The sequence below is a fragment of the Mytilus californianus genome, unplaced genomic scaffold (assembly GCF_021869535.1).
Source record: "Mytilus californianus isolate M0D057914Y unplaced genomic scaffold, xbMytCali1.0.p SCAF_3, whole genome shotgun sequence".
Classification (NCBI taxonomy): domain Eukaryota; kingdom Metazoa; phylum Mollusca; class Bivalvia; order Mytilida; family Mytilidae; genus Mytilus; species Mytilus californianus.
Window position 1 is genome coordinate 103,265,597 of NW_026262679.1, and position 26,367 is coordinate 103,291,963.

Below are 26,367 nucleotides of genomic sequence, written 5' to 3' on the forward strand. Positions count from 1 at the left end.
AATATATGAACCGTTAAATAAAATTCGATACTACATTTGATAAGAATAAGATTCTAGTTTCAAAATTGTATAAGAATTCTGTACAGTTATTATCAGTATGAAAGTGTAAAAACCAATGGAATGGTACATTGTGATTTTTGATTGGGAATTAGATGATTCTTGCTTCTTAATCTTTTGAGTGTTTGACAGCAAGGATAAAAGATATGATGCGCTAAATTGACATCGATTATAAATAAATCCTAACTTGCATAAGACAAAATATACAGTTATATAAACTGTCTGCAGTCTTAAGCGAAAATGATGAATAGTTGCCTCCAAAAAAACTTGATAAAAGGTTTTGTTCATGGTAAAAGTCATTCGGTAAGTGTAAAAGTCTGCACATGCAAATAAATTTACCATTCACATTCACAAAATCATTGGAAATAAATAATTTACAAAATCATTTCAACTGTTATGGCCTATAGATGTGTCCATGAGGCATAATTTGTGTAAAATTTTTAATTGTACGTCCTAGGTCCTAGGATGTCTCCATATATTTTTCTTAGACGAGTAGAGTAAAAATACATGATGGATTTCAAAGTCATCACTTTTACTTTCAGTTTCAGAAAGTAGACATATATTTCCCAAAATTCACAAGACAGTAATAGAAGAACAACAGAAATATTCTAACCACTATCTTTAAGCCAAGAAGACAGATTTGAAGGACAGTGATGAATTCCTACATTTGCTAGCTTTTCAAACACCAAATATCTATTTTTATTTAACTTATGCACATGGAATCAAAGTTTAACAATAATTCTCTGTATCTGTGATCAGATAAAGTTAAAGTATTGAACGAACTGAGAAATATACACTCCATAAGAAAGAGTCAACAAAATTTCACAATATGATCAAGGAAAGGAAAAAAGATTTGTCTTGTTTATCATAAATAAAGGTATGGTAACCATGGTAACAGGTTATTACATTTACATTGGGAAATTGAAATTCCAAGGTCTATAACAGGACAACTGTCTCCATTATTGTTTGATTTTGTAAGAATTATTCAAGGTGGATAAATTTCGTTTGTAAATTTAGAAAAAAAATCTCATTTTATATGTGTGCAAAACTAGAATGAAATCAGCACTTATTCAATTTCTTTTGCTTTGCGACTGCTTGGCCTGCGTAAACCCAACTGTGTAGGGATTTTGTATGCAAGGTTCTTAATAATTATATATGACATGTATGAATCCTGTCCAATGGAAAACAATTCACCAAACCATCAGAATACATTAATCAGAAGCAATGATAATGTATCTTCACTTTAGCAGTGAAGGGGTAAATGGAAATTTGCTAGGTGAGCAATTCTTGGCCTCAAGTGTCTCTACTTTTCATATAATTATTCCAATTTATATTATGAAAATAAATTTTTCAATTTTGTAAGGGTCTGAAACATACACAATAAAAGGTACTGAACTGACAACCTTAATATTTTTATACGACCGCAAAAATTATAAATTTTTTTGTCGTATATTGGTATCACGTTGTCGTCGTCGTCAGCGTCATCCGAAGACAGATGGTTTTCCGGATAATAATTTTAGTATAAGTAAATAGAAATCAATAAAATAACAAGGTTTATAACCACTAAAGGAAGGTTGGGATTGATTTTGGGGGTTATGGTCCCAACTGTTTAGGAATTAGGGGCCAAAAAAGGGGCCCAAATTAGCATTTTTGTAGTTTCCAGACAATAACTTGTGTTAAAGTGTATGAATCTCTATGAATATACCACAAGTTTCTATACCACAAAGGGATGGTTAGGATTGACTTTGGGGGGGGGGGGCAATTCGCATAGTGTATTGCACAAAAGCAAAAAGTTGAATATAAATTCAAATCATATAACCAATTGAAGTTCTTTGATCACAGTTATTCTGTGTCAGAAACCTATTATGTGTCAAAAATTTAATTACAATCCAAAGTCAGACCTGTATCAAGCATGAATATTGTGTCCATTTTTACCTCAACTTTTCAGGGTTGGACAACTGCGGTCGTAAACACCTGCGCTCAGCGAAGCAATATATTAATCCCTAGTTATGGTCTTGAATATACACAACAACTAAGCAAAATCCACCTGAGCTGTAGTGTATCTTACTGTAAAAAGAATTTTAATTAGTTATTGGCAAGTGTTCTTTTCACTACACTGTATATCATTTACATAGATTGGTATCCCAAATGTTTTTTTTCCTTTTAAAGTTACTTTTAAATTTAGGCTAAATGATTTTGCTGAACATACTTCCTTTATTTTTTTCAGACAATACTACAACTTTGTACCAGACAGTTAAGAACATGCAGAAATCCATATCAAATACTGAACAAAGGAAAAAAGTTGACATCTAAAGTATGTAAATAGACAGATGTAAATAGATGCATGATTTTTTTATGAGTTGTTATTGGCTTTGAACTAGCTGTCAGTCACTGCAAGTACTCTCAGATCTGTACTTACTGTCTTTTTTGTTGTAGGGATGTATAAGTACCCTGTCACGACGTTTGCTCTGTGTTTCGTATATTGGTATGACGTTGGCATCGTTGTTGTCGTCGTCCGAAGACACATTGGTTTTCGCACTATAACTTTAGTTTAAGTGAATGGATCTCTATGAAATTTTACCATAAGGTTAAATACTACAAAAGGAAGGTTTGGATTGATTTTGGGGGTTATGGAACCAACAGTTAAGGAATTGGGAGCCAAAAAGGGGCCAAAAATAAGCATTTTCTAGTTTCCAGACAATAACTTGTGGAACGGTGTATGGATCTCTCTGAAATTATACCACAAGTTTCCATACCACAAAGGGATGGTTAGGATTTGCTTTGGGAGGGTTATGGCTCAAACCGTTTAGGAATTAGGGGCAAAAAAGGGGGAAAAATAAGGTTGTCCTGGTTAATGGACAAATACTTAAGTACAAAACATAATTTAAAGCAGTGTAAGGGAGATAAATCAAATACATCATTTGAATTACCTCCCTTACACTGCTTTTAAATTATGTATAAAGTAATGGTTAATGAACAATTAAGACAATTTTAAACAGTGTAAGGGAGGTAATCCAAATACAACGTTTTGATTACTTCCTTTACACTGCTTTTAAATTATGTTTAAAGAAATGCATATTTATAAAGGAAGACCAGTAAAAATATCTGCAGATGTTGCATCTTTTTTTTTTTTACAAAAAAATCCATATGAAAGATTTGACACTATATTTTAAATTCTTTTATAAAATAGATTAAGTTAGCACTATGGTAAATATAAATGGGTAATTATTGTTGCAAACTCCATTGGAAATTTGAATTGAGATTATGACCATATCTTGAGGGAAAGAATTTTTTGGGGGAAAGGGGGGGGGGGGTAAAAAATAATTGTTGGGGGGTCAATTTTTTCTCATTTCAGATTTCAGAAAGTAAAAAGAATTATTCAAATATTATTTTTTTTCAAATTTCAAATATTGAAAAATTTCAAGAAGTAATCTTTAATCTTTAATTGCACAGTATGACGCATTAGATTTGTAAAATCTTTGACCACATTTATTTATTTGTTATGCCGAATCTAACCGTGTATTTAGATTTGTAATTTTGGGTCCGGTTTTCAAATTGGTCTACATTAAGGGGCAAAGGGTCCAAAATTAAACTTAGTTTGATTTTCACAAAAATTGAATATATGGGGTTCTTTGATATGCTGAATCTAAACATGTATTAGATTTTTGATTTTGGGCCCAGTTTTCAAGTTGGTCCAAATCGGTGTCCAAAATTAAACTTTGTTTGATTTCAACAAAAATGAATATATGGGGTTCTTTGATATGCTGAATCTAACCATGTATTTAGATTTTTTATTTGTGGGCCCCGCTATCAAATTGGTTCATATTGAGGTCAAAAGGGTCCAAAATTAAACTTTGTTTGATTTCATCAAAAATTGAATTATTGGGGTTCTTTGATATGCCAAATTTAACCGTGTATTTAGATTTTTTATTTTTGGTCCCGTTTTTTAAATTGGTCTACATTTAGGTCCAAAGGGTCCAAAATTAAACTTAGTTTATTTAACAAAAATTGAATTCTTGGGGTTCTTTGATATGCTGAATCTAAACATGTGTTTAGATTTTTTATTATGGGCCCAGTTTTCAAGTTGGTCCAAGTTGGGGTCCAAAATTAAACTTTGTTTGATTTCAACAAAAATTGAATATATGGGGTTCATTGATATGCTGAATCTAACCATGTATTTTGATTTTTGGGCCTCATTATCAAATTGGTCCACATTGAGGTCAAAAGGGTCCAAAATTAAACTTTGTTTGATTTCATCAAAAATTGAATTCTTTGGATTCTTTGATATGCTGAATCTAACCATGTATTTAGATTTTGGATATTGGACCATAATAGGTAAATTAAAATTTTTTAAGTTCTTAGACCACATTCATTCTGTGTCAGAAACCTATGCTGTGTCAAATATTTAATCACAATCCAAATTCAGAGCTGTATCAAGCTTGAATGTTGTGTCCATACTTGCCCCAACTGTTCAGGGTTCGACCTCTGTGGTCGTATCAAGCTGCGCCCAGCGGAGCATTTTATTGTTAAATGTATTTCTGCATTGTATCAATCTGATGAGTTACGCCATTTTCAACTGAATTTTATACGACCACAAAAATTAAATTTTTTTTATATGACCGCAAAAATTAAAATTTTTTTGGTCATATATTGGTATCACCAACTGTTTAGGAAATAGTGGCCAAAAAAGGGGCCCAAATAAGCATTTTTGTAGTTTCCAGACAATAACTTGTGTTAAAGTGTATGAATCTCTCTGAAATTATACCACAAGTTTCCATACTACAAAGGGATGGTTAGGATTGACTTTGGGGGGTTATGGCTCAAACCATTTAGGAATTATGGGCAAAATAAGGGGAAAACAAGGGTTTTTCTGGTTGAAGGACAATTGAGAGAATTTAAAAGTAGTGTAAGGGAGGTAATCCAAAATAATTTTAAAGAACAATGTTTGATTACCTCCCATACACTGCTTGTAAATTATGTATTAAGAAATGATGATTGTCTTGAGGTGATTAGCTATCAATTTATTTTTAGCAGTTACTATTAATTAATATTAATTAATTTTAGCCATGACTATGTATATCATTTTATATTTTAAGACTTTTATGATGTATTTAAATGGGTAATTATGGTTGCAAACTCCTTTATAAATTTGAATTGAGATACTGACCATATCTTGAGGGAAAGAATTTTTTTTGGAATAAGGGAAAGGGGGGGGGGTGAAAAAAATTGGAGGGGGGGACAATTTTTCTCATTTCAGATTTCAGAAATTAAAAGAAAATTTCTTCAAATATTTTTTTTTGGGGTTGATATTCAACAGCATAGTGTATTGCACAAAAGCAAAAAACCGGGATAAAATTATTTTTTTTTGGGGGGGGGGGGGTCAATTCGAAACTGCATAGTGTATTGCACAAAACCAAAAATTGAATATAAATTCAGATCATATAACCAATTTGAAGTTCTTAGACTACAGTTATTCTGTGTCAGAAACCTATTATGTGTCAAAAATTTAATTACAATCCAAATTCAGACCTGTATCAAGCGTGAATATTGTGTCCATTTTGGCCCCAACTTTTCAGGGTTAGACATCTGGGGTCGTATCCAGCTGCGCTCAGCGAAGCAATTTATTATAGTTTGTTCTTATGTTGTACTGTTACATCACTGTCCCAGGTTAGGGGAGGGTTGGCACCTTCAAACTAGTTTAACCCCGCCACATTCTGTATGTGCCTTTCCCAAGTCAGGAGCCTGTAATTCAGTTGTTGTCGTTCATTGCTGTATATCATATTTGTTTTTAGTTCATTATTTTTTACTTAAATCAAGCTGTTAGTTTTCTCGTTTGAATTGTTTTACATTTGTCATTTCGCAGCCTTTTATAGCTGACTATGCAGTATGGGTTTTGCTCATTCAAATGTTCATTTTGTGTCATTGTTGAAGACCGTACGGTCACTACGGTGACCTATAGCTGTTAACTTCTATGTCATTTGGTCTCTGGTGGAGAGTTGTCTCATAGGCAATTATACCAGATCTTTTTATTTTTATAGGCAGTTAATTACCTTTGTTAGATATGCAGTTAGTACATGTACAATGTCATTATGTATTATTTATATAGAGATGTACAAGTAAACATGCCAGTGAAGAAAAAGGTACAATGTATGATCTCCCTTTAAACTTGCTCACCTATCCTCTTCATGCTGGTCAACATTTAAGGTATGGATACATTCTTTCCATTTCACATGGTCTTTAGCTGTTTTCCTTGCTGTAGCCCAGCTGGTCCATCTTTCGTTTTGTTCTTACTGTCTCAACAGTCCACCTCCAGGTGGTTTTGGAAGTCCAACTTTCCCTTTTTCCTCTGGTTTCCATGTCAATGCCACTGCACATATAATGTTGGTATCCATTCTTAGTACATGGCCAATTTAGCTCCAACGCCATTCCATAATATCATCACTTCATTTCTTTGTTCCAGCTCTGATGTGAAGGTTTTCTTTTGATATGGTGTTGGACCATCTTATTCTCAGAATTTGTCTCAGACATCTATTATGAAAGGTGTTTAATTTCTTTTTATCTTGTTTTGTTGTTTTCCAGGTTTCACATCCATACAGTAGTACCGATAACCAAACTGTTGAATAACTTGACCTTTGTTTTGAATGACAATACTGGTGATCTCCATATTTTCCTTAACCCTGCTAAATTGGCCTTTGACTTTTACTAACCTGTTTTTAGTCCCCTACTGACGAAGTCGAGGGGACTTTAGGTTTGTACTCCGTCTGTCTGTCTGTCTGTCTGTCTGTCTGTCAGTCCAGCAAATTAGTTTTTCACACTTTTTTTCTTCGTGCTTGAAGATATTGATTTAATATTTGGTATATTGTTTTACCCTGCTAAATTGGCCTTTGACTTTTACTAACCTGTTTTTAGTCCCCTACTGACGAAGTCAAAGGGGACTTTAGGTCTGTCTGTCTGTCTGTCTGTCTGTCTGTCTGTCTATCCGTCAGTCCAGCAAATTAGTTTTCCACACTTTTTTTCTTCGTGCTTGAAGATATTGATTTAATATTTGGTATATTGTTTTATCATGACCAGTTATAATTACAGATAAAGTTCAAATTTTGTTCCAGTCTGATAATTTTGTGCAGAGTTATGGTCCTTGGACTTAGAAAATTCACTCAAATAATCAGTTTTCCACACTTTTTATACGACCGCAAACAAATATTGAGGTCGTATATTGGTATGACGTTGGCGTCGTCGTCGTCCGAAGACACAATGGTTTTCGCACTCTAACTTTAGTTTAAGTGAATGGATCTCTATGAAATTTTACCATAAGGTTCAATACCACAATAGGAAGGTGGGGATTGATTTTGGGGGTTATGGTACCAACAGTTAAGGAATTAGGGGCCAAAAAGGGGCCGAAAATAAGCATTTTTGTAACTTCCAGACATAACTTGTGTGTTAGCATATGGATCTCTTTGACATTGTACCACAAGATTCCATATCACAAAGGGTCAATGCTGGGATTGATTTTGGGGGTAATTGCCTCAAAATTTTAGGAATAAGGGGCCAAAAGGGGGCAAAAAACAAGCATTTTTCTAGTTTCATGACAATAACTTGTGTAAGTGTATGGATCTTTCTGAAATTTTACTACAAGGTTCCATTTCACAAAGGGAAAGCTGGAATTGAGTGTTGTGGTAATTGCCCAAAACGTTTAGTAATAAGGGGCCTAAAAAGGGGTTTAAAATAAGCATTTTTTAGTTTCTAGACAATAACTTGTGTTCAAGTGTATGGATCTCTCTAAAATTGTATTACAAGGTACCATACCACAAAGGCAAGGCTGTTATTGAGCTTGGTTTGGGGGGGAAAGGGGGGTGGGGGTGATGAATCATAAGGGGGCGGGGGTCAAAAAAAGGGTAATTTTTTTTTTTTCCTTTTTTTTTGTTTAAAATTTACATTTTAAGTTAGTTATTTTTTATCACGAAGAGAAAGTAGGAATTGAGTTTTGGGGTTAATTGCTCAAACATTTATGAATAAGGGGCCAAATATTGGTCAAAAATAAGGATTTTTTTAGTTTGCAACAAAAACTTGTTTTCAAGTGTATGGATCTCTGTGAAATTGTATTGCAATGTACCATACCACAAATTGCAGGTTGTGATTGAGGTGGGGGATGATGAATCAAAAGGGGGTTGAAAAAATGTGTGGGAGGTAGGATTTTTTTTTTTCCTTTTTTTTTTCTTTAAAATTTTCCATTTAAAGATGGTTGTTTCAGATTTATATATGAAAGAAAATAATAATGATACGGTTATATATCATGAGGAATTGAAATTTAAAATTATGTATATTGGAAATTTAGGTTACATTGGAAAGTAATAATTGGCTTTTGGGGGGGGGGGGGGGGGGGGGGGGGGGGGGGTTATGGCTCTAATGTTTAAGGAATAAGGGGAAAAAAGGTTAAAAAACAAGGGTTTCCATTTTAATAGACAAATAATTGAGTAAAGAACATTATTTAAAAGCAGTGTAAGGTTGGTAATTCAAACTCATTTAAATATCTCATCTACACTGCTTTTAAATTATGTAAATTGGAAATTTGCCAATAACTTTATTGTTAATAAATGCATTGGAAATTTGCCAACAATTTTAGTGTAATAAACTTCATTGGAAATTTGCCAATATAACATTTTGCTGATGAAGGTTTTTTGTTTACCTTTAGCCTTGACTATGAAGTCATTTTCTATTTTTATAGCCTTATGATGTAGTTGAATTATTTAATACTTTTATGATGTGTTTAAATAGGGTTTTATCATGTTTATGGTTGCAAATTTATTGTTTTAGTATAATAAACTCCATTTAAAATTTGCCAATAAAAAAATTTTTGTTTATTTTTAGCTATGATTATGATGTCATTTTCTATTTTACTTTTATGGTTGCAAAGAAATTTTTATTTTTAGATATTACTGTTAAATGATGCTGATTAAGGTTTTTGCTATGTTTAGCCATGACTTTGATGTCATTTTCTATTTTAATATCTGTTATGATGTATTTAAATGGGCTTTTATGGTTACAAAGGAATTTTATTTTTAGATATTACTATAAAATGTTGCTGATGCTGATTAAGGATTTTGTTTATTTTTAGCCATGACTATGATGTCATTTTCTATTTTAATACCTTTATGATGTAATTTCCATTTTTAGATATTACTGTTAAATGATGCTGATTAAGGGTTTTTTGCTATGTTTAGCCATGACTATGATGTCAATTTCTATTTTAATATCTTTATGATGTATTTAAATGGGCTTTTATGGTTACAAAGGAATTTTATTTTTAGATATTACTTTAAATGTTGCTGATTAAGGATTTTTGTTTATTTTTAGCCATGACTATGATGTCACTTTCTATTTTAATACCTTTATGATGTATTTAAATGGGCTCCCATGTATTTAGATTTTTGATTATTTATACATGTTACCAAATTGGTCCACATTGAACAAAAACGGTCCAAATTTCAACTTTATTACATTACATCAAACATTGAATTCTACATATTCTTTGATATATTGAAATTAACAAACAATTTAGTTTATGGATATTCCACCATAATAGGTAAATTAAATTTTTTCCAGTTCTTACACCACATTCATCCTGTGTCAGAAACCTATGCTGTGTCAAATATTTAATGACAATCCAAAGTCATAGCTGTATCAAGCTTGAATTTTGTGTCCATACTTGCCCCAACTGTTCAGGGTTCGACCTCTGCGGTCGTATCAAGCTGCGCCCCAGCGAAGCATTTTATTTTCGTCATGCTTGAAGATATTGATTTGATAATTGGTATATAGTTTTATCATGACAAGTAACAGATCAAGTTCTAATTTTGTTTGGGCCTGATGATTTTGTGCAGAGTTATGGTCCTTGGACCTAGAAAATTCACTCAAATAATCAGTTTCACACACTTTTTTCGTCATGCTTGAAGATATTGATTTGATAATTTGTATATAGTTTTATCATGACAAGTTACAGATCAAGTTCAAATTTTGTTCTGGTCTGATGATTTTGTGCATAGTTATGGTCCTTGTTTTCCACACTTTTTTTTGTCATGCTTGAAGATATTGACTTGATATTTGTTATGTAGTTTACACCATGACAATTTGTAGACCAAGTTAGAATTTTGTTCCAGTACAATGAATCTTTAACGGGTAGGGGACTACCGGTATGTATTGCCATGCAATACTCTCAGAATGATTGTCTGTATCATTGTCACAGCCACATTTTGTTGTTACTATTCCTCCTAGGTAAGTGAAGGTATCAACATCCTCTAGATCTTTTTCATATAAATTCACAGGGTTGTAATGAGGGGTGTTCATCCTCATTACTTTTGTCTTGGACATGTTTATCTTCAATCCTATCTTGCTGGAATTTTCTTGAAGTTTGTTTGTTTTCAGCTGAATATGTTGGAATTTGAAAGATAATAGTGCAAGGTCGTCTGCAAAATCAAGGTCCTCTAATTTGGTGGTAGATAACCATCCTATTCTTTTGTTGTTTGCTTCATGGTCAATGGCTAACAGAAATAAAAAGAAATTTGTCAAAATTGATTGTTTATGACAACACCTTTGTTTTTTATGTGACTCCAAAAAGTGTAGGCATGTGTAGAAACTGTATGGTGCTTTGGTTTGTCTTAAAACTACAATAGTTTTATGCAATAAGTGGGTTTCCAGTTGATCAATTAGACAGAAATTTAAATTTATGATCATTTTCATACTTTGCCAAAGTAATAAGATGAAACACATAGTTTACTTCATTTACTTAAAAAATCATACTAATGAATTACATTCTTTTGTGAAAATTGGCATATTTCATTAAACATCTAGAACAATTGTGTTTTGCTTTTTACAATCCAAGATGGCAAAGGATACCTAAGAAGGTAATTACAGTGAAAAAAGCAAGAGTCCTAAAAATAATATTTTTGATTATTTTTATATGGAGCATGTACATAATTAACTTCTTTGGTCCAATTTCTATTCTTAATCTTATTCAATTCTATTTTAGATAACAAGTGCATATACCAGATGGCTGTTCTGACTTCTGAAATAATGAGTTCAAAAGAAGTCAAATTCTTATATTTTGAATTATAATAAGTTGATTTAGATTTTTATGTTATTCTTAAGATGAATTCTGTATGAAATTCCCTGCCTGTGTTTTTTGAATCAGATTTGACCTAGCTCTTATGGGATCTGACATGAAAGGCATGAAAAAGGCTTAAAAGTGGCTGTTTAGTTAATAGCCTTTTCTTATGATTTAAGGCAGATTTGGATGCTTTTATGTGATTGAATTTCTCAGAGGGAATACTTCTTAGACTTGTCAGTGTACAAAAAATGTATCTATGTTTTAAAAAATTAATTGTAATGGATTTGAACTTATGAAACACCATGCATGAAATCAGATGTATAAACAAATGTAATGTTCAAAGCTAATATTTTTTTATTCAACAGTTTAGTATACCAATATCAAGAATTTTACAACCATTAAGACAAACCACCACAGTAGCTATACAAAACCCAGAAATTCCATTACGTGCCCAAAAGATAGTTGGAGGATGGTTGATAGGCTGTGCTGGCATGTGTTTTGGTGCTGTTATATTGGGTGGTGTAACACGGTTTGTTCCTTTATCACTTCATCGGATTAAAATTTCTTTTCTGATGCATCAACATTTTATTTTAATGATCAACATTTTTACCCATGCACTATTATTTTCCAGTGAATTTGTGAAATATCTTAGGCCAAAAAAAAATATATGTCTGTTTAAGGTTACATTATTAAAAAAAAAATAGGGTAGGTAGGTCTGTATTTCCATTTTTTTTTGGCGATATGAATATAATGATTTTGAGTTGTACGGTGCGTCTTGCCGTGGTCCGAGTTGTCCATGGGCCAAGTTTACCTGTTTTTTTAATGATTGGATTATTTCCCTTGGTTATTGGTTGGGAAAAAGTCGGCAAAGTGTTTATTTCATCACAAGAGCCTCAAGTTTCTTAAAACAGCTGTCATATTCATGATTGTGAAAATTTATATTATATATCAGGCAATTGATTTATTTTATTGACAACTCTAACTTCGCTTTTAACACGAGTTCAGTTAATTTTTCACTTTACAACAGGAATAAAATGACTAAGGGTAGGCGCTCAAAAGTAGGGTCGGTCGGGTAACTGTAAACAGACATATATTTTTTTTTGCCTTATGGGCAAAATAGAAATCCAAGATTTCATTTCTTTTATTTTGAAAACTTGATTACATATGCTTAATGCCTCAAAATATGTAGGAAGTTAGTCTTGTTTGGTAGCACATTTCTTCTTGGTGGTTAATCTATATGTAGCATAACATTAATAATATATTTTCAATTTTAAGTTATATTCTCTTTAACTTAATACTGGATCTGGGTCTGTATATGTAACATATATATAGATATATAAAATGTAAACTGTATGCATGTTATGCATATAATTACTTAATTTTTCTCAACATCTTGCTTATTACTTTTCCAACAACATTTTTGTATACTGAAAATTCCGAAATTAGTTCGAATGTTTTAATTAATGCGAATAATGCGACTCCTTGAGTATCGCAATAATAAGAACTCGCATTCTGATATTTGATATTTATGTACAATGTATGTAGCTTTTCCTAAAATCGCAATGATAAAACTCACATTTTTGTTCATTCTTCAACAATCGGAATAATAAATGCACATCATTATATTCTGAATATAAAGTAATTGACATTTTTCAATATTTGTAGATTAACAGAATCTGGGTTATCAATGGTTGATTGGCGCCTGTTAAAAGACATGAAACCACCACAAAATCTGAAAGAATGGGAGGAAGAATTTGAAAAATATAAACAGTTTCCAGAATATAAATAGTAAGATTCTGATATATTTATTATGGTGGTACCAAACACCTTGAATAAAATTAATTTGGCTCGTTTAATTTTCATAAAATTTTGACAAAATTTTTACTTTGACCCTTTGACAAAAATATAAAAATTTCAAAAAACTTGAACCACACACTTTCTCGGAAAAATTTCATTGGATATATAGCAGTTTGACAAACACTAATTTTGATCATTGAGAAGCTTAATACTTCCTTAACAATAGAACATGATTAAAACGTTCAGCTGATTTTTACAGAGTTATCTCCCTGTAATGTTATGTACCACCTTAACCATACAGTGTCTTGTAATATAAAATCTATTTGTAGGAAGGGTTTGAAACTGCAAGTGAGGTGAGGGTAGCCAATCATTACCATGATTACTATCCTGTTAATGTTAAGGGTTGAATACCAATAAAATTTATATGACTGTTTAATAATTACATTTACACTGCAATGCTAAAAAACTATTTGTTAGTATAAAATCAATACATACAAAAGTTATGGTTTTAAATGACAATATAAGTAAAGTGTTCTTATTTGATAATAGGAGAAATTGAAGCAGATATCAAATTCTGATTTCTACAAAAAACCTGTATCGAATAACTGGCAATCAATTCTTTTCAAGAAAAATGTTGAAGGTACTGTTTCTAAAAAACTCCTGTTTTCTATTTTACAGTGTAAATGCACAGCATGAAATGACCTTATCAGATTTTAAGTTCATTTTTTACATGGAATATGGCCATAGAATGTGGGGACGGTTAATAGGAATGGCATTTCTTTTACCTGGTGCATATTTTCTAAAGAAGGGATGGATTTCAAAAGGAATGAAGCCACGTATGATAGCATTAACAGCACTGCTTGGATTTCAGGTATATTTATTATGTACCAAGGATTTTAAAAAAAATCACTAAAGGAGTAGGACCTGTAAGACCCCTTTTTGGCCCCAAAGTGTAGCATTTCAAAAATTTGTTAAAAATGTAAACTTTTAGCTATTTATTGGAAAGAATAATACTTTTGTTACATACATATGGGCTGTTTTTGACAATGCAATGCACATGCATCAGGTACTACCATCATTAATTCATGCAAAATTACTTAAATCTTCACAATTTTTGCATTTGTGCGTATTTTTAGATGTTTTTTGTTTAAAATGGAAGTGGCCATACTTGTGTTCAGTCTTAATATTTAAATATATGTTGTATTTGATGATGATACATAACATATAATTATACAGGTTGAGACTGAACATGAATGCGGCCACTTCCATTTTAGACAAAAACCATCTGAAAAGTGAAGTTTTGTGGCATATTTGATAGATTTTTCATATTCAAGCTTTAATCTAGGCGTCTTTAATGACCAAATCAGTTCAAATATTTTACAACTAATTGAATCAACTGAAGAAGACACTTAAGTATTTTAAAAATGTCAAAAATCTTTCATCAGATGTATTTTAAATTTAAGGCCAAAAAAAGCCCTTACCAGACCTTCTCCTTTGTTATTTTAAGAGGACTTTGGTATCTTTCGCCTCTCTCTCTCTCTTTCAAACAGTCAAATTCATACTTGAAGTCACAACATAACAAAACTCGTAAAGGTTTCACAGCTATTATTTCATGATCTTACTTACTGTCGAATGGAAGAACACTTGCACGCATGCATATTACATAGATAGTAAAGCACAAGTTGGCTCGTAGAATAAAACCTTTTCTACGTAATTGAATAAAAGCTAAATTTTTAAATCAGAATAGTCGAAAGTCTTTGCTGAAAAGCTATTAAAAATATAATCAAATAACTTAGTCATGGAATAGAATTTTTTTTATAATATTAGTTATGGGCTTTAATCACTTCAATATCCTGTCAGGGCTGTATATCGGTAAAAAGTGATAAGTGATCATTAGCCAAAATCTACCAGGGTATTTAGATGATGAATAGGACCTATGGATTATCATATAATACCAGAGTGGCAGTTTTATAACCATAAATTAAGGGAAAAATGGTGTTCTAAATCTGTTATTGATTAGATAAGGTTTTGACTGACAAATATGTCAAGAGTGTATGATTGTTTCTGGACTCTTGTTATGTAATGAAATTTTTTGACTTTTGTAAGATAAATATGTTGAAGCTGTAAATAAGTTTGAAATAATGGACAATGAAAATGCATTCATAAAGATTAATGTTGTAACAACTAAAAGGGGTATTCATTTTTAGCAATTATGTAATAGCTATGAAAAGTTAGTCTACTTGTGATATTTTCTACTTAAATTGATATACGAATATTACTGTCAGAGTTACACGACTGTACTATTTTTGAAATGAAAACAGAAGGGATATATGGTGTATTTACTTCATATCACTAAATTATAATTATACCCCTGCTTTAAAAAAGTGGGGGTATACTGTTTTACCTCTGTCTGTCCATCCGTCCATCCGTCCATCCATCTATCCGTCAGTCCATCCGTCCATCCGTCTGTCCGTCCCATGAATATTTTTCGTCGCATCTTTCTCAGGAACTACATTACATGGATTTCTGAAATTTGGTTTCAGGGTTTATATTAATCAGCTATACTGTGTGATGCGTTTTCAGATTCATCACTCAACAACTTCCTGTTAACCGTCAACTATTTGGGCGGGGGTATCATCAGTGAGCAGTAGCTCACAGTTTCATTTAACTAAGACTAACTTCAATTTTGCACCATTTGACCTAATTATGTTGCAGAACAACCACTTTTGGTTTGTGATGTCAAATGTTTTCTTTTGTAAAACTTATATTATATTACTTCCATCAATGGCTGAAAAAAATTGAAATTTGTGTATGATATGTGATCATATGTATCCTAATAACTCTCTTTATTCTACTGTATCAGATGTTACTTCCTTTTTCAAGCAATATTTCAATCCAGGGTTTCTTTACAGCTGTTGATGCAATCAAGCTCAGCTAAAAATAAAACTTTCTATAAATTTTCCTTTCTTAATTATGATAAAACGTGTATTGTAGATAAAAGATAGAGAAAGAAAAAGCCAGTTTATTGTTACCACAAATTCTTTTTTCAGCATATTTTGAACAGTTAAAACTTAAAACAGACAACCTATTTTTGTCTCGCCTGCAACGAAAGTCGCGGAAAGCAAGACATAGGGATTGCTTTTCCGGCGATGGCGTAAACAATTGTTAAGTTTTCTGCTTAAGTTAGTTTGATAGGACCTACTTGTGATAGATCATTGATATTTAATATAAAGTTGCATAACTATCAGTACATATCAGTTTGACAACTATTTTGGGACCCTGCCCCCTAGGACATGGTCCAGTGACTTTGAATTAATTAGCAATTTTCAATGTTAAGTTTTCTGCTTTAGTTAGTTTGATAGGATCTACTTGTGATAGATCAATGATATTTTGTATGAAGTTGCATTACTATCAGTTCATATCAGTTGATGACTATTTCGAGGCCCTGCCCCCTAGGTCATGGTCCAGTGACTTTGAATTAATTAGCAATTTTCAATGTTAAGATTTTCTGCTTAAGTCAGTTTGATAAGAACTACTTGTGATAGATCAATGATATTTTGTATAAAGTTGCATTACTATCAGTACATATCAGTTTGACGACTGTTTTGAGGCCCTGTCCCCTAGGACATGGTCCAGTGACTTTAAATTAATTAGCAATTTTCAATGTTAAGATTTTCTGCTTAAGTCAGTTTGATAAGAACTACTTGTGATAGATCAATGATATTTTGTATAAAGTTGCATTACTATCAGTACATATCAGTTTGACGACTGTTTTGAGGCCCTGTCCCCTAGGACATGGTCCAGTGACTTTAAATTAATTAGCAATTTTCAATGTTATTTTTTTCTGCTTAAGTTATATTGATAGGAACTAATTACAATAAACAATGATATTTTCTATAAAGTTACATTACTGTCTGTACCCGGTACATCTCAGTTTGTTGACCATTTTCAGGCCCTGCACACTAGATCATGGTGTAGTGACTGAATTAATAAGCAAGGTTGCTGTCCATCAGATTGTCTTTTTTACTGAATTTTCTGAGACATATCTCTATGTCAACAGTTTATATACCTTACAAATTGTCAGTTTCAACTGTTAAATGTTAGTAGCAGGTCCTATGCATACTAATTTAAGATTAAGGAGAAGTAACTTGTGGGCATCATCCATGTCCTTTGGTCTTTGTTTTATAGCTTTCACATTGGCAATCATGCCATAGCTTCCACATTGGCAATCATGCCATAGCTTCCACATTGGCAATCATGCCATATCTCCAAAATTGTAGTCCCATACTGGTAAAGATGATGAAACTAAAGGTTTGCATTCTGTTCATCAGTTAGTCCGTCAGTATCTCTGTTAAGGTAGGTTTTCCACACTTATTTATAATATCCTGAAATAATTCATTAGATATTTGCTATTTGGTCATATTATATGAAGTTACAGATTGAGTTGATTGTAAATATTCTGACTTATTTAATGATAAGATGAAAATTCCTTTCAACATCAGTAACAACTTAATTCTTGTCCCATATAAGTGTAAACTCATCCAATGTTAAAGTTACAACCAGTAGGCAACATTGCTTGTTATACTAATTATATACTGATAAATGTTAGGTATAAAAATCTTATTATATAATCTAGGGATTTCTTGGATGGTACATGGTGAAAAGTGGTTTAGAAGAAAAGCAAAAAGAAACAGATATTCCAAGAGTTAGCCAATATAGATTAGCATCTCATCTTGGTTCTGCGTTTATTTTATATACATTATTTCTGTGGTCTGGATTAACTCATATTCTTCCTTATAATAAAGTAAGTTGAATGTATATCATTTTTTATAAGGTTGATTTTGATATATATTATGGAAGAAATAACTTCCTATAGACCATTAAAAAAGCAGTACATCATTTTGTGACAGTGCAAGAATTAAAATTTTATAGACTTTGGTATATTGAAATAAGGGCATTGAGCATAGAACACATTGAATAAAATGCAAATAAGGCCATTGAACAAAGATCACATCTTATATGACACATTACATTAAAGGTATGAACAAAGAACACATCTAATATGACACATCACATTAAAGGTATGAACAAAAAGCACATCTTATATGACACATTACATTGAAGGTATGAAAAAAGAACACATATGACACATTACATTTAAGGTATGAAAAAAGAACACAACTAATATGACCCATCGCATTTAAGGTATGATCCTCAATAAAGGCATTGAACATTTAACACTTGGAATTAAATTTTTAGTATAGATCATAGAACACATGTTTACTATGGCATTAACATGAAATACTTGAAAATATAACGCATGGGATATGACATTAAAGTAAAGGCATTGGGACAAATGTAGTATGATATAAAAATAAAAGCATTAATCAGTTTTGACTTTGAACGCATGTAAGATGCTGGCAAAGCAGACATGACACATTGAGTACTGGTATTACATTAATATAAAAATATTGTACATTTGATTCTTTTGCTAACAAGTTTAATTTTTAAGAAATGTCACATTTGTGAAATACTGAAGGAAGTACCATTTTATGTAAACACTGACCTTTTTTGTAAATTTTGCATGATTTTGGTGATTTTTAATGAGAGTTGGACTTCATTTTAGATTGAGTTTACTAAGGAGATGAGACGAATTAAAGGAATGGCTCATGGAATGAAAGCTTTGATATTTATAACAGCTATTTCAGGTAAACTATCAGATCTTAAATATGTATGGAAAGCATGTAATTTCCTTCTTTATTATCAGTATTTAAGTCAACTTCAGTTTTTGTATAATTGAATATAGCAAATATTTTTCCATCTTTAGATGCAAAATAGACTTTTGTTCAATCGATAAAAGCTAAAAAAGATTATGAACAAACAAAAAAAAGACCCTTAAAAAATGGTTCACTAATTTTGATGTACAGCATTTAAATTTTATCAGATTTGTTGGATTTTGTTTCTTTGTTTTTCTTTTCAAATTACTTATGATAGGTATATTAAGAAAGAAACAAATTTTATCAACACATCTGATAGTTAGATTTGTGATAGTTCTTCTACTTTCTTAGTTATTAATAAGTGGCTAAAGAGTTGAATTGTTTGTTTCCATTTCACAAAGCTTTTTTCACTTATTTTAGATAAATTTTCTTATCTTGGGTTCCTCTTGATTTGATTTTTGGTGTTTTAACGCCACTTTTAAGCACCGCTTTTGGGCTATTTCGTGGCGGCCAGTTTTTATTGGTGGAGGAAGCCAGAGTGCCCGGAGAAAACCACGACCTTCGATAGGAAACTTGGGTTCCTCTTGATGAGAGCTTTAATATTTTCTAAGTTAACAGGTGCTAAAAAGTCAAAACATTGCACTTTTTTCATCCTAGCTTAGTTAGCAAAATCACTATCAATTGACACTTTACTGAATTGAAGATTAAAGGAAAACAAATGTATTGTTTTAAAGTAGTTTCAACTGTATTAAACCAAAAATCAAAATTGTTTAAAGATCTGAAAATGTGCATTTCAATTTTATGATCATCTTTTATTCAGAATCCTCTTTTGTAATCCAATATTTCATTTTGATAAGCTGCTAAGATGGCAGAAGCATGCAGAATGAACTTTTTTTTTTTACAGATTATTGATTTCTTTTTTTTTTAGATTGATGCTATTAAAGCACAAGAATATCACATATTGAGATATGCCAATGAAAAGCTAAATATCAACATTTTCTATTTTGACAATATATTGATTGATACCTACATCAATAATTATGTACACAGTTACAAATATCTTTTTACAGGAGCCTTTGTAGCTGGGTTAGATGCTGGTTTAACATACAATTCATGGCCTAAAATGGCAGACAGATGGATTCCAACTGATATGTGGACAATTGATCCAAAATGGAAAAATATTTTTGAGAATCCAACCTTTGTGCAATTCAACCACAGACACCTGGTATGAATACTTAAAGATAGTTTCAAGTTTGATAGATTTTTATGCCCCACCTGCAATAGTAGTAGGGGCATTTCTTTTTCTATTAAGAAAAATGTGATTATTGAATTGATTGTATTTTAGTTATGTAGTTTATATGTCTTCAACATTAGTTTTCTTTGGTTCACAACCTTATCAGAAGTTTACTAACTGCTATGTAAAGGACAACATTAATGATGGTTATGACAAGTCCTGGACAAAGTTAATAAGGCCACATCAAACAAATTTGATGTCACAAATCCTTGTTGTGGAATTTTGGTTAGAACTGAGAAGGGTGATACAGTCCTAGGAAAACCTGATAATGTGCATTTTACTGTACCTTAAAATAATCTCAAGCTGATCTTTTTTTTATTTGTTGGTTTTCATTTGTCATCAAAATTTGGACTGACCTTTGATTTTAGTTAACAAGGCATGTAAAAAGGGTTTACGTTTTAATTTACCTCTGTAATTCATTGTTATAACAAATTTATAAGATGCTTATAAATGTATATTTGTAATTTATTCTGTTTGTAGGCAGAGAGTACCGTGCTGTTGATAGCTGGATTTTGGTGGATGTGTCGGAAAGCTCCCCTTCCACCCAGAGCAAGAATGGCAGTCAATGCATTACTTGCAATGAGTATTATACAGGTTAGTTATTGTACCTATTTATACATTTTTTATACGACTGCAAAAAAATTTTGGGGTCGTATATTGGTATGACATTGGCGTCGTCGTCGTCCGAAGACACATTGGTTTTCGCACTCTAACTTTAGTTTAAGTGAATGGATCTCTATGAAATTTTACCATAAGGTTCAATACCACAAAAGGAAGGTTGGGATTGATTTTGGGGGTTATGGTACCAACAGTTAAGGAATTAGGGGCCAAAAATAAGCATTTTTGTAACTTCCAGACATAACTTGTGTGTTAGTGTATGGATCTCTTTGACATTGTACCACAAGGTTCCATATCACAAAGGGAATGCTGGGATTGATTTTGGGGGTAATTGCCTCAAAATTTTAGGAATTAGGGGCCAAAAAAGGGGCAAAAAACAAGCATTTTTCTAGTTTCATGACAATAACTTGTTTGTAAGTGTATGGATCTTTCTGAAATTGTACTACAAGGTTCCATATCACAAAGGGAAAGCTGGAATTGAGTTTGGGGGTAATTGCCCTAAACGTTTAGGAAAAAGGGGCCAAAAATAAGCATTTTTCTAGTTTCCAGACAATAACTTGTGTTCAAGTGTATGGATCTCTCTGAAATTGTACTGCAAGGTACCATACCACTAAGGGAAGGCTGTTATTGATTTTGGGGGTAATTTCCTCAAATTTTTAGGAATTAGGGGCCAATAAGGGGCAGAAAACAAGCATTTTTCTAGTTTCAGGACAATAACTTGTGTGTAAGTGTATTGATCTTTATGAAATTGTACTACCAGGTTCCATATCACAAAGGGAAAGCTGGATTTGAGTTTGGGGGTAATTGCCCTAAACATTTAGGAATTTGGGGCCAAAAAGGGGCCAAAAAACAAGCATTTTTCTAGTTTCCAGACAATAACTTGTGTTCAAGTGTATGGATCTCTCTGAAATTGTACTGCAAGGTACCATACCACAAAGGGAAGGCTGTTATTGAGTTTTGGGGTGATGAATCATAAGGGGGTTCAAAAAATTTGGGGGGGGATTTTTTTTTTCTTTTTTTTCTTTAAAATTTACCATTTTAAATCAGTTATTTCTGATTTATATATAAAAGCAAATAATAATGATATGGTTTGAGTAGGTAAATTAAAATTTTCTTAGACCACATTAATTCTGTGTCAGAAACCTATGCTGTGTCAAATATTTAATCACAATCCAAATTCAGAGCTGTATCAAGCTTGAATGTTGTGTCCATACTTGCCCCAACTGTTCAGGGTTCGACCTCTGCGGTCGTATCAAGCTGCGCCCCAGCGGAGCATTTTATTGTAACAAGGAAAAATAGATTTTTGTACATTTGAATTTTCAATATATTGTGTTGTCTTTGTAGATATCTCTGAAGTTTATACATTTTTCAAAATTATAATAAATAGATGACACATATCATACAATTAAGAACCAATCATTGTCTTTTAATGGCCAGTTCACGTGGTTGTTGTAAGTGCAGAGCTGAGAAATGAACGTATTGCTGTGAAGGATGTTTCAATGTCTGGTTGAAATAGGAATGCTAAATTAGTAGAGTGTTGTATACACATTATGAATGCTTGCAACAACTCTATGATTGACCATGTTATACTTAAAACATTTTATTATAGTTTATACTAATCCATTGGCCATTTAAAAAAAACTAATGTCAACACCTGGTTATGTACAGAGGGGATATCTATTGGACTATTAACAGAAATATTTCAAAAAAGATTTATAAGTTAATTTGAAGGAGGATGAAAGCAATAGATTTTTATTTTACTGAAAAAAGCTGAAACTGCAGAACATCCATATTTTCTCAACATAACACATGCAAAATATACCCTTTCTCTATTTTGGTTAATTGGTAGCATTTAATATGATTTATGCCTGGCTGTGTCACTGTATGTATAATTCATACCCTGTCTTTAGCTGCCCTTGACTCTCACTGTATGTATAATTCATACCCTGTCTTAAGCTGCCCTTGACTCTCACTGGATGTATAATTCATACCCTGTCTTTAGCTGCCCTTGACTCACTGGATGTATAATTCATACCCTGTCTTTAGCTGCCCTTGACTCTCACAGGATGTATCAATATCAGTAGCTTTGACTTCTTACTACTTAAAATACATTTTACTGTTACAAAACAACATGTTTCAATTATTTTGTAGGTATCTTTGGGAATAACAACATTATTAACATATGTACCTACACCAGTGGCTGCTACACATCAATCTGGATCACTGGTCCTACTGAGTATCGCTGTGTGGTTGACACATGAATTACGGAGATTACCAAAGTAATTTAGGGTACGAAGAAGTCAGATCTCAAGAATTGGAAGGAAAAAACCAGCTGAGAATCTCCCCAAGTGAACATTCTATATGTGAATGAAAGATAATAAGGAAACATAAATGTAGGCTTTGCTTTTATAATATTGTGCAGAAAGTTTGTCAAAAAAAGCTTAATTGAGAAAAAACTTCATACAACACTTCTCTGAGTTAATGTGTATAGGTTATCCTTGATAGTACAGCCTGGAATAGTTTTCTGATTTTGATTTCATTGTTATATTTTTTTATACTTATATTTATTGTTGTTTTGCACATATTTATTTTAATTTTCTGAGCTTACCAGACCAAATTGGACCAAATTGACAATGATTGACCTAAATCAAAATATAGATCCCCAAGCTTTAGGCCACCATAATAGAAAAGAAAGGATGTACGCTTTTACACCCAACTTAACGATAATTTTCTTTGCTTACAAGTGCTATTTTGTTCTAAAGTGGACACCTTTGATATCTGAATTGTATCATATTAAAGTTTGTTTGTTAAATGAAAGTTTAATTACAAATGTATTAGCATCTGTGATATCTCTTTATATCTTATGCTATATAGCCCTTTCCCTGACCTTAATTATCAGCATTTCAGATGCTTAATGGAAGGAGAGAATTGGGTGTTAATTTTCACTTACAGGGTGAAACAACTCATTTCAGAAGATTGATGTATATTTGTTTCAAGGATGATGATGGCATGACATTTCTTTTGAGACCAAAGTCAACCACAATACTATGTTTTTATGCCTCACCTAGGGGCATTATGTTTTTCGGTCTGTGCGTCTGTTCATCCGTCCGTCTGTCTGTCCCGCTTCAGGTTAAAGTTTTTGGTCAAAGTAGTTTTTGATGAAGTTGAAGTCCAATCAACTTGAAACTTAGTACACATGTTCCCTATAATATGATCTTTCTAATTTTAATGCCAAATTAGAGTTTTGACCCAAATTTCACGGACCACTGAACATAGAAAATGATAGTGCAAGTGGGGCATCCGTGTACTATGGACACATTCTTGTTAAAAAAATGTAGTTGTTGCAATAAAAAGCATCTCTTCGCCATCATTTGTATGATACATATAATCATTGTTCAGAATGCTGATAGTTATGAAGTTTAAACTTTAAAATGAACTCGTCTATCTTTTTTGGAAGATTTGCTATGTGTATTAAGTATTAGTATTTTTTTTGACATTTTTAAAAAATGTGAAAAAATCTGATGCAAACTGTATTCAGAATGTTCAATTGGTGGCACATGTTATTATATACTGTAAATTCAGAAATCATTGAAAGGTTTTTATTAATGAAAAAAAGGCGACCTGGGTGAGTCTCGCAATGATAAAACTCACATTATGATATCTGATACATATATCTGTATGAATGATTTTTCTGATATACATTCATTAATCTCATAATTTTGTTCAATCTTCAAATAGTGCAATAATAAGTGCATGCACTAATTTCTGAATTTACTATACTGATATTTTATATAGGATAAATAATGTAACTTTATAGAGTTTTGATTTAGGTGTGTGGATTCATAAAATTTGTAGCTTTTATGCACTTTTATGCCAAGTAATTCATTGAAGTAATTCCATTCTTACTAAATGTACATTTAATTTTATACAAAACTGTTTTTTATGAAGACGTGCTTTATTAGTAGTTTGCTATTTTAGAATAATTAGTGAATGAGAAGCAAATGCAATATTTTCTCTAACTAACAACTATGTTTTTACTTTTAGTATGAATTTCATATTTTAAGTTCTAAAACCATATTACCTAACAAATACCATGTCAGTTTATTTGTTATGTGTAAAATCTAAAATCATAAATTAAATATCTATTCAATAATTTTTTTCACAAAATATTAAAATTGAAATCCACAAAGTGACAGAATTTTCACAGTAAGAAGATATTACTACCCATTATATTGCATTGTTTAAAGGAAGTTGGTAAAAACAAGTTCTGTGAAACTTAAATGAAAGTAATTTATTTTGAAATAAACAAGTTGGATTAATAGATTTCTTGTTTTATGTTAGCCTGTAATTCACATAAGGAATTGCCTGTACCAAGTCAGGAATATGACAGCTGTTTTCCATTCGTTTGATGTGCTTGAGCTTTTGATTTTGCTATTTGATAAGGGACTTTCCTGTTTGAATTTTTCTTGGAGTTCAGTATTTTTGTTATTTTACTTTTCACTGTTGGCAATATGTGCCCTCATAAAAAAAATATCCAGATTCTCAAACTAATTTTTGTCGAGCCTTCGACTTTAGTTGAAAAAGCAAGACATAGCGATCCTACATTCCGTCGGCGTCGTCGTCCACAAATATTCACTCTGTGGTTAAAGTTTTTGAAATTTTAATAACTTTCTTAAACTATCCTGGATTTCTACAAAACTTGGACAGAAGCTTGTTTATGATCATAAGATAGTATCCAGAAGTAAATTTTGTAAAAATAAAATTCATTTTTTCCATATTTTACTTATAAATGGACTTACTTTTTCTGCCGGGAAATATTACATTCACTCTGTGGTTAAAGTTTTTGAAATTTTAATAACTTTCTTAAACTATCCTGGGTTTGTACCAAACTTGGACAGAAGCTTGTTTATGATCATAAGATAGTATCCAGAAGTAAATTTTGTAAAAATAAAAATCCATTTTTTCCTTATTTTACTTTTAAATGGACTTAGATTTTCTGCCAGGAAACAACACATTCACTCCGTGGTTAAAGTTTTTAAAATTTTAATAACTTTCTTAAACTATCCTGGGTTTGTACCAAACTTGGACAGAAGCTTGTTTATGATCATAAGATAGTATCCAGAAGTAAATTTTGTAAAAATAAAAATCCATTTTTTCCTTATTTTACTTTTAAATGGACTTAGATTTTCTGCCAGGAAACAACACATTCACTCCGTGGTTAAAGTTTTAAAAATTTTAATAACTTTCTTAAACTATCCTGGGTTTGTACCAAACTTGGACAGAAGCTTGTTTATGATCATAAGATAGTATCCAGAAGTAAATTTTGTAAAAATAAAAATCCATTTTTTCCTTATTTTACTTTTAAATGGACTTAGATTTTCTGCCAGGAAACAACACATTCACTCCGTGGTTAAAGTTTTTAAAATTTTAATAACTTTCTTATACTATTTTGGATTTGTACCAAACTTGGACAGAAGCTTGTTTATGATCAAAAGCTAGTATGTAGAAAGAAATTTTGTAAAAAAATAAATCCATTTTTTCCGTATTTTACTTTTAAATGGACTTAGATTTTCTGCCGGGAAACAACACATTCACTCTGTGGTTAAAGTTTTTAAAATTTTAATAACTTTCTTATACTATTTTGGATTTGTACCAAACTTGGACAGAAGCTTGTTTATGATCAAATGCTAGTATCTAGAAGGAAATTATGTTTTCTTTCAGTTAACATTACATTCAGTCTGCAGTTTAAGTTTTTAAACATTTATTAGATTCATAAACTATCCTGG

General features: G+C 31.7%; 1 protein-coding gene and 2 long non-coding RNA genes across 4 annotated transcripts in view; 2 read left to right on the top strand and 1 right to left on the bottom strand.

The window, feature by feature from the left end:
- LOC127735633 (uncharacterized) overlaps positions 1-26,367 on the top strand; it is a 151,334-nt gene that overhangs the window by 114,190 nt on the left and 10,777 nt on the right. The gene's annotated exons all lie outside the window — the stretch shown is intronic.
- Positions 1-26,367, bottom strand: part of LOC127735629 (uncharacterized) — a 73,981-nt gene that overhangs the window by 37,159 nt on the left and 10,455 nt on the right. The window lies entirely within an intron of this gene.
- Positions 193-24,902, top strand: LOC127735612 (cytochrome c oxidase assembly protein COX15 homolog). Of its 2 annotated transcripts, none has more exons than XM_052245840.1 (10): positions 193-360; positions 2,285-2,371; positions 11,521-11,684; positions 12,821-12,943; positions 13,631-13,823; positions 17,589-17,756; positions 18,579-18,660; positions 19,740-19,894; positions 20,444-20,557; positions 22,733-24,902. In XM_052245840.1, the coding sequence occupies exons 1-10, from the start codon at positions 298-300 to the stop codon at positions 22,862-22,864; spliced, it is 1,281 nt and encodes a 426-aa protein (XP_052101800.1). In that variant the 5' UTR covers positions 193-297; the 3' UTR covers positions 22,865-24,902. The 2 variants fall into 2 exon arrangements, with proteins under 2 accessions (XP_052101800.1, XP_052101801.1); XM_052245841.1 differs by lacking the exon at positions 193-360 and adding an exon at positions 800-934.

What these genes read in the sequence shown, in the direction of transcription:
- LOC127735612 (XM_052245840.1), top strand. Translation starts at nt 298, where the DNA reads ATGATGAATAGTTGCCTCCAAAAAAACTTGATAAAAGGTTTTGTTCAT. An exon ending in TTCATGGTAAAAGTCATTCG is followed by an intron (nt 361 to 2,284) that starts GTAAGTGTAAAA and finishes TATTTTTTTCAG; the next exon opens with ACAATACTACAACTTTGTAC. An exon ending in AATTCAACCACAGACACCTG is followed by an intron (nt 19,895 to 20,443) that starts GTATGAATACTT and finishes TTCTGTTTGTAG; the next exon opens with GCAGAGAGTACCGTGCTGTT.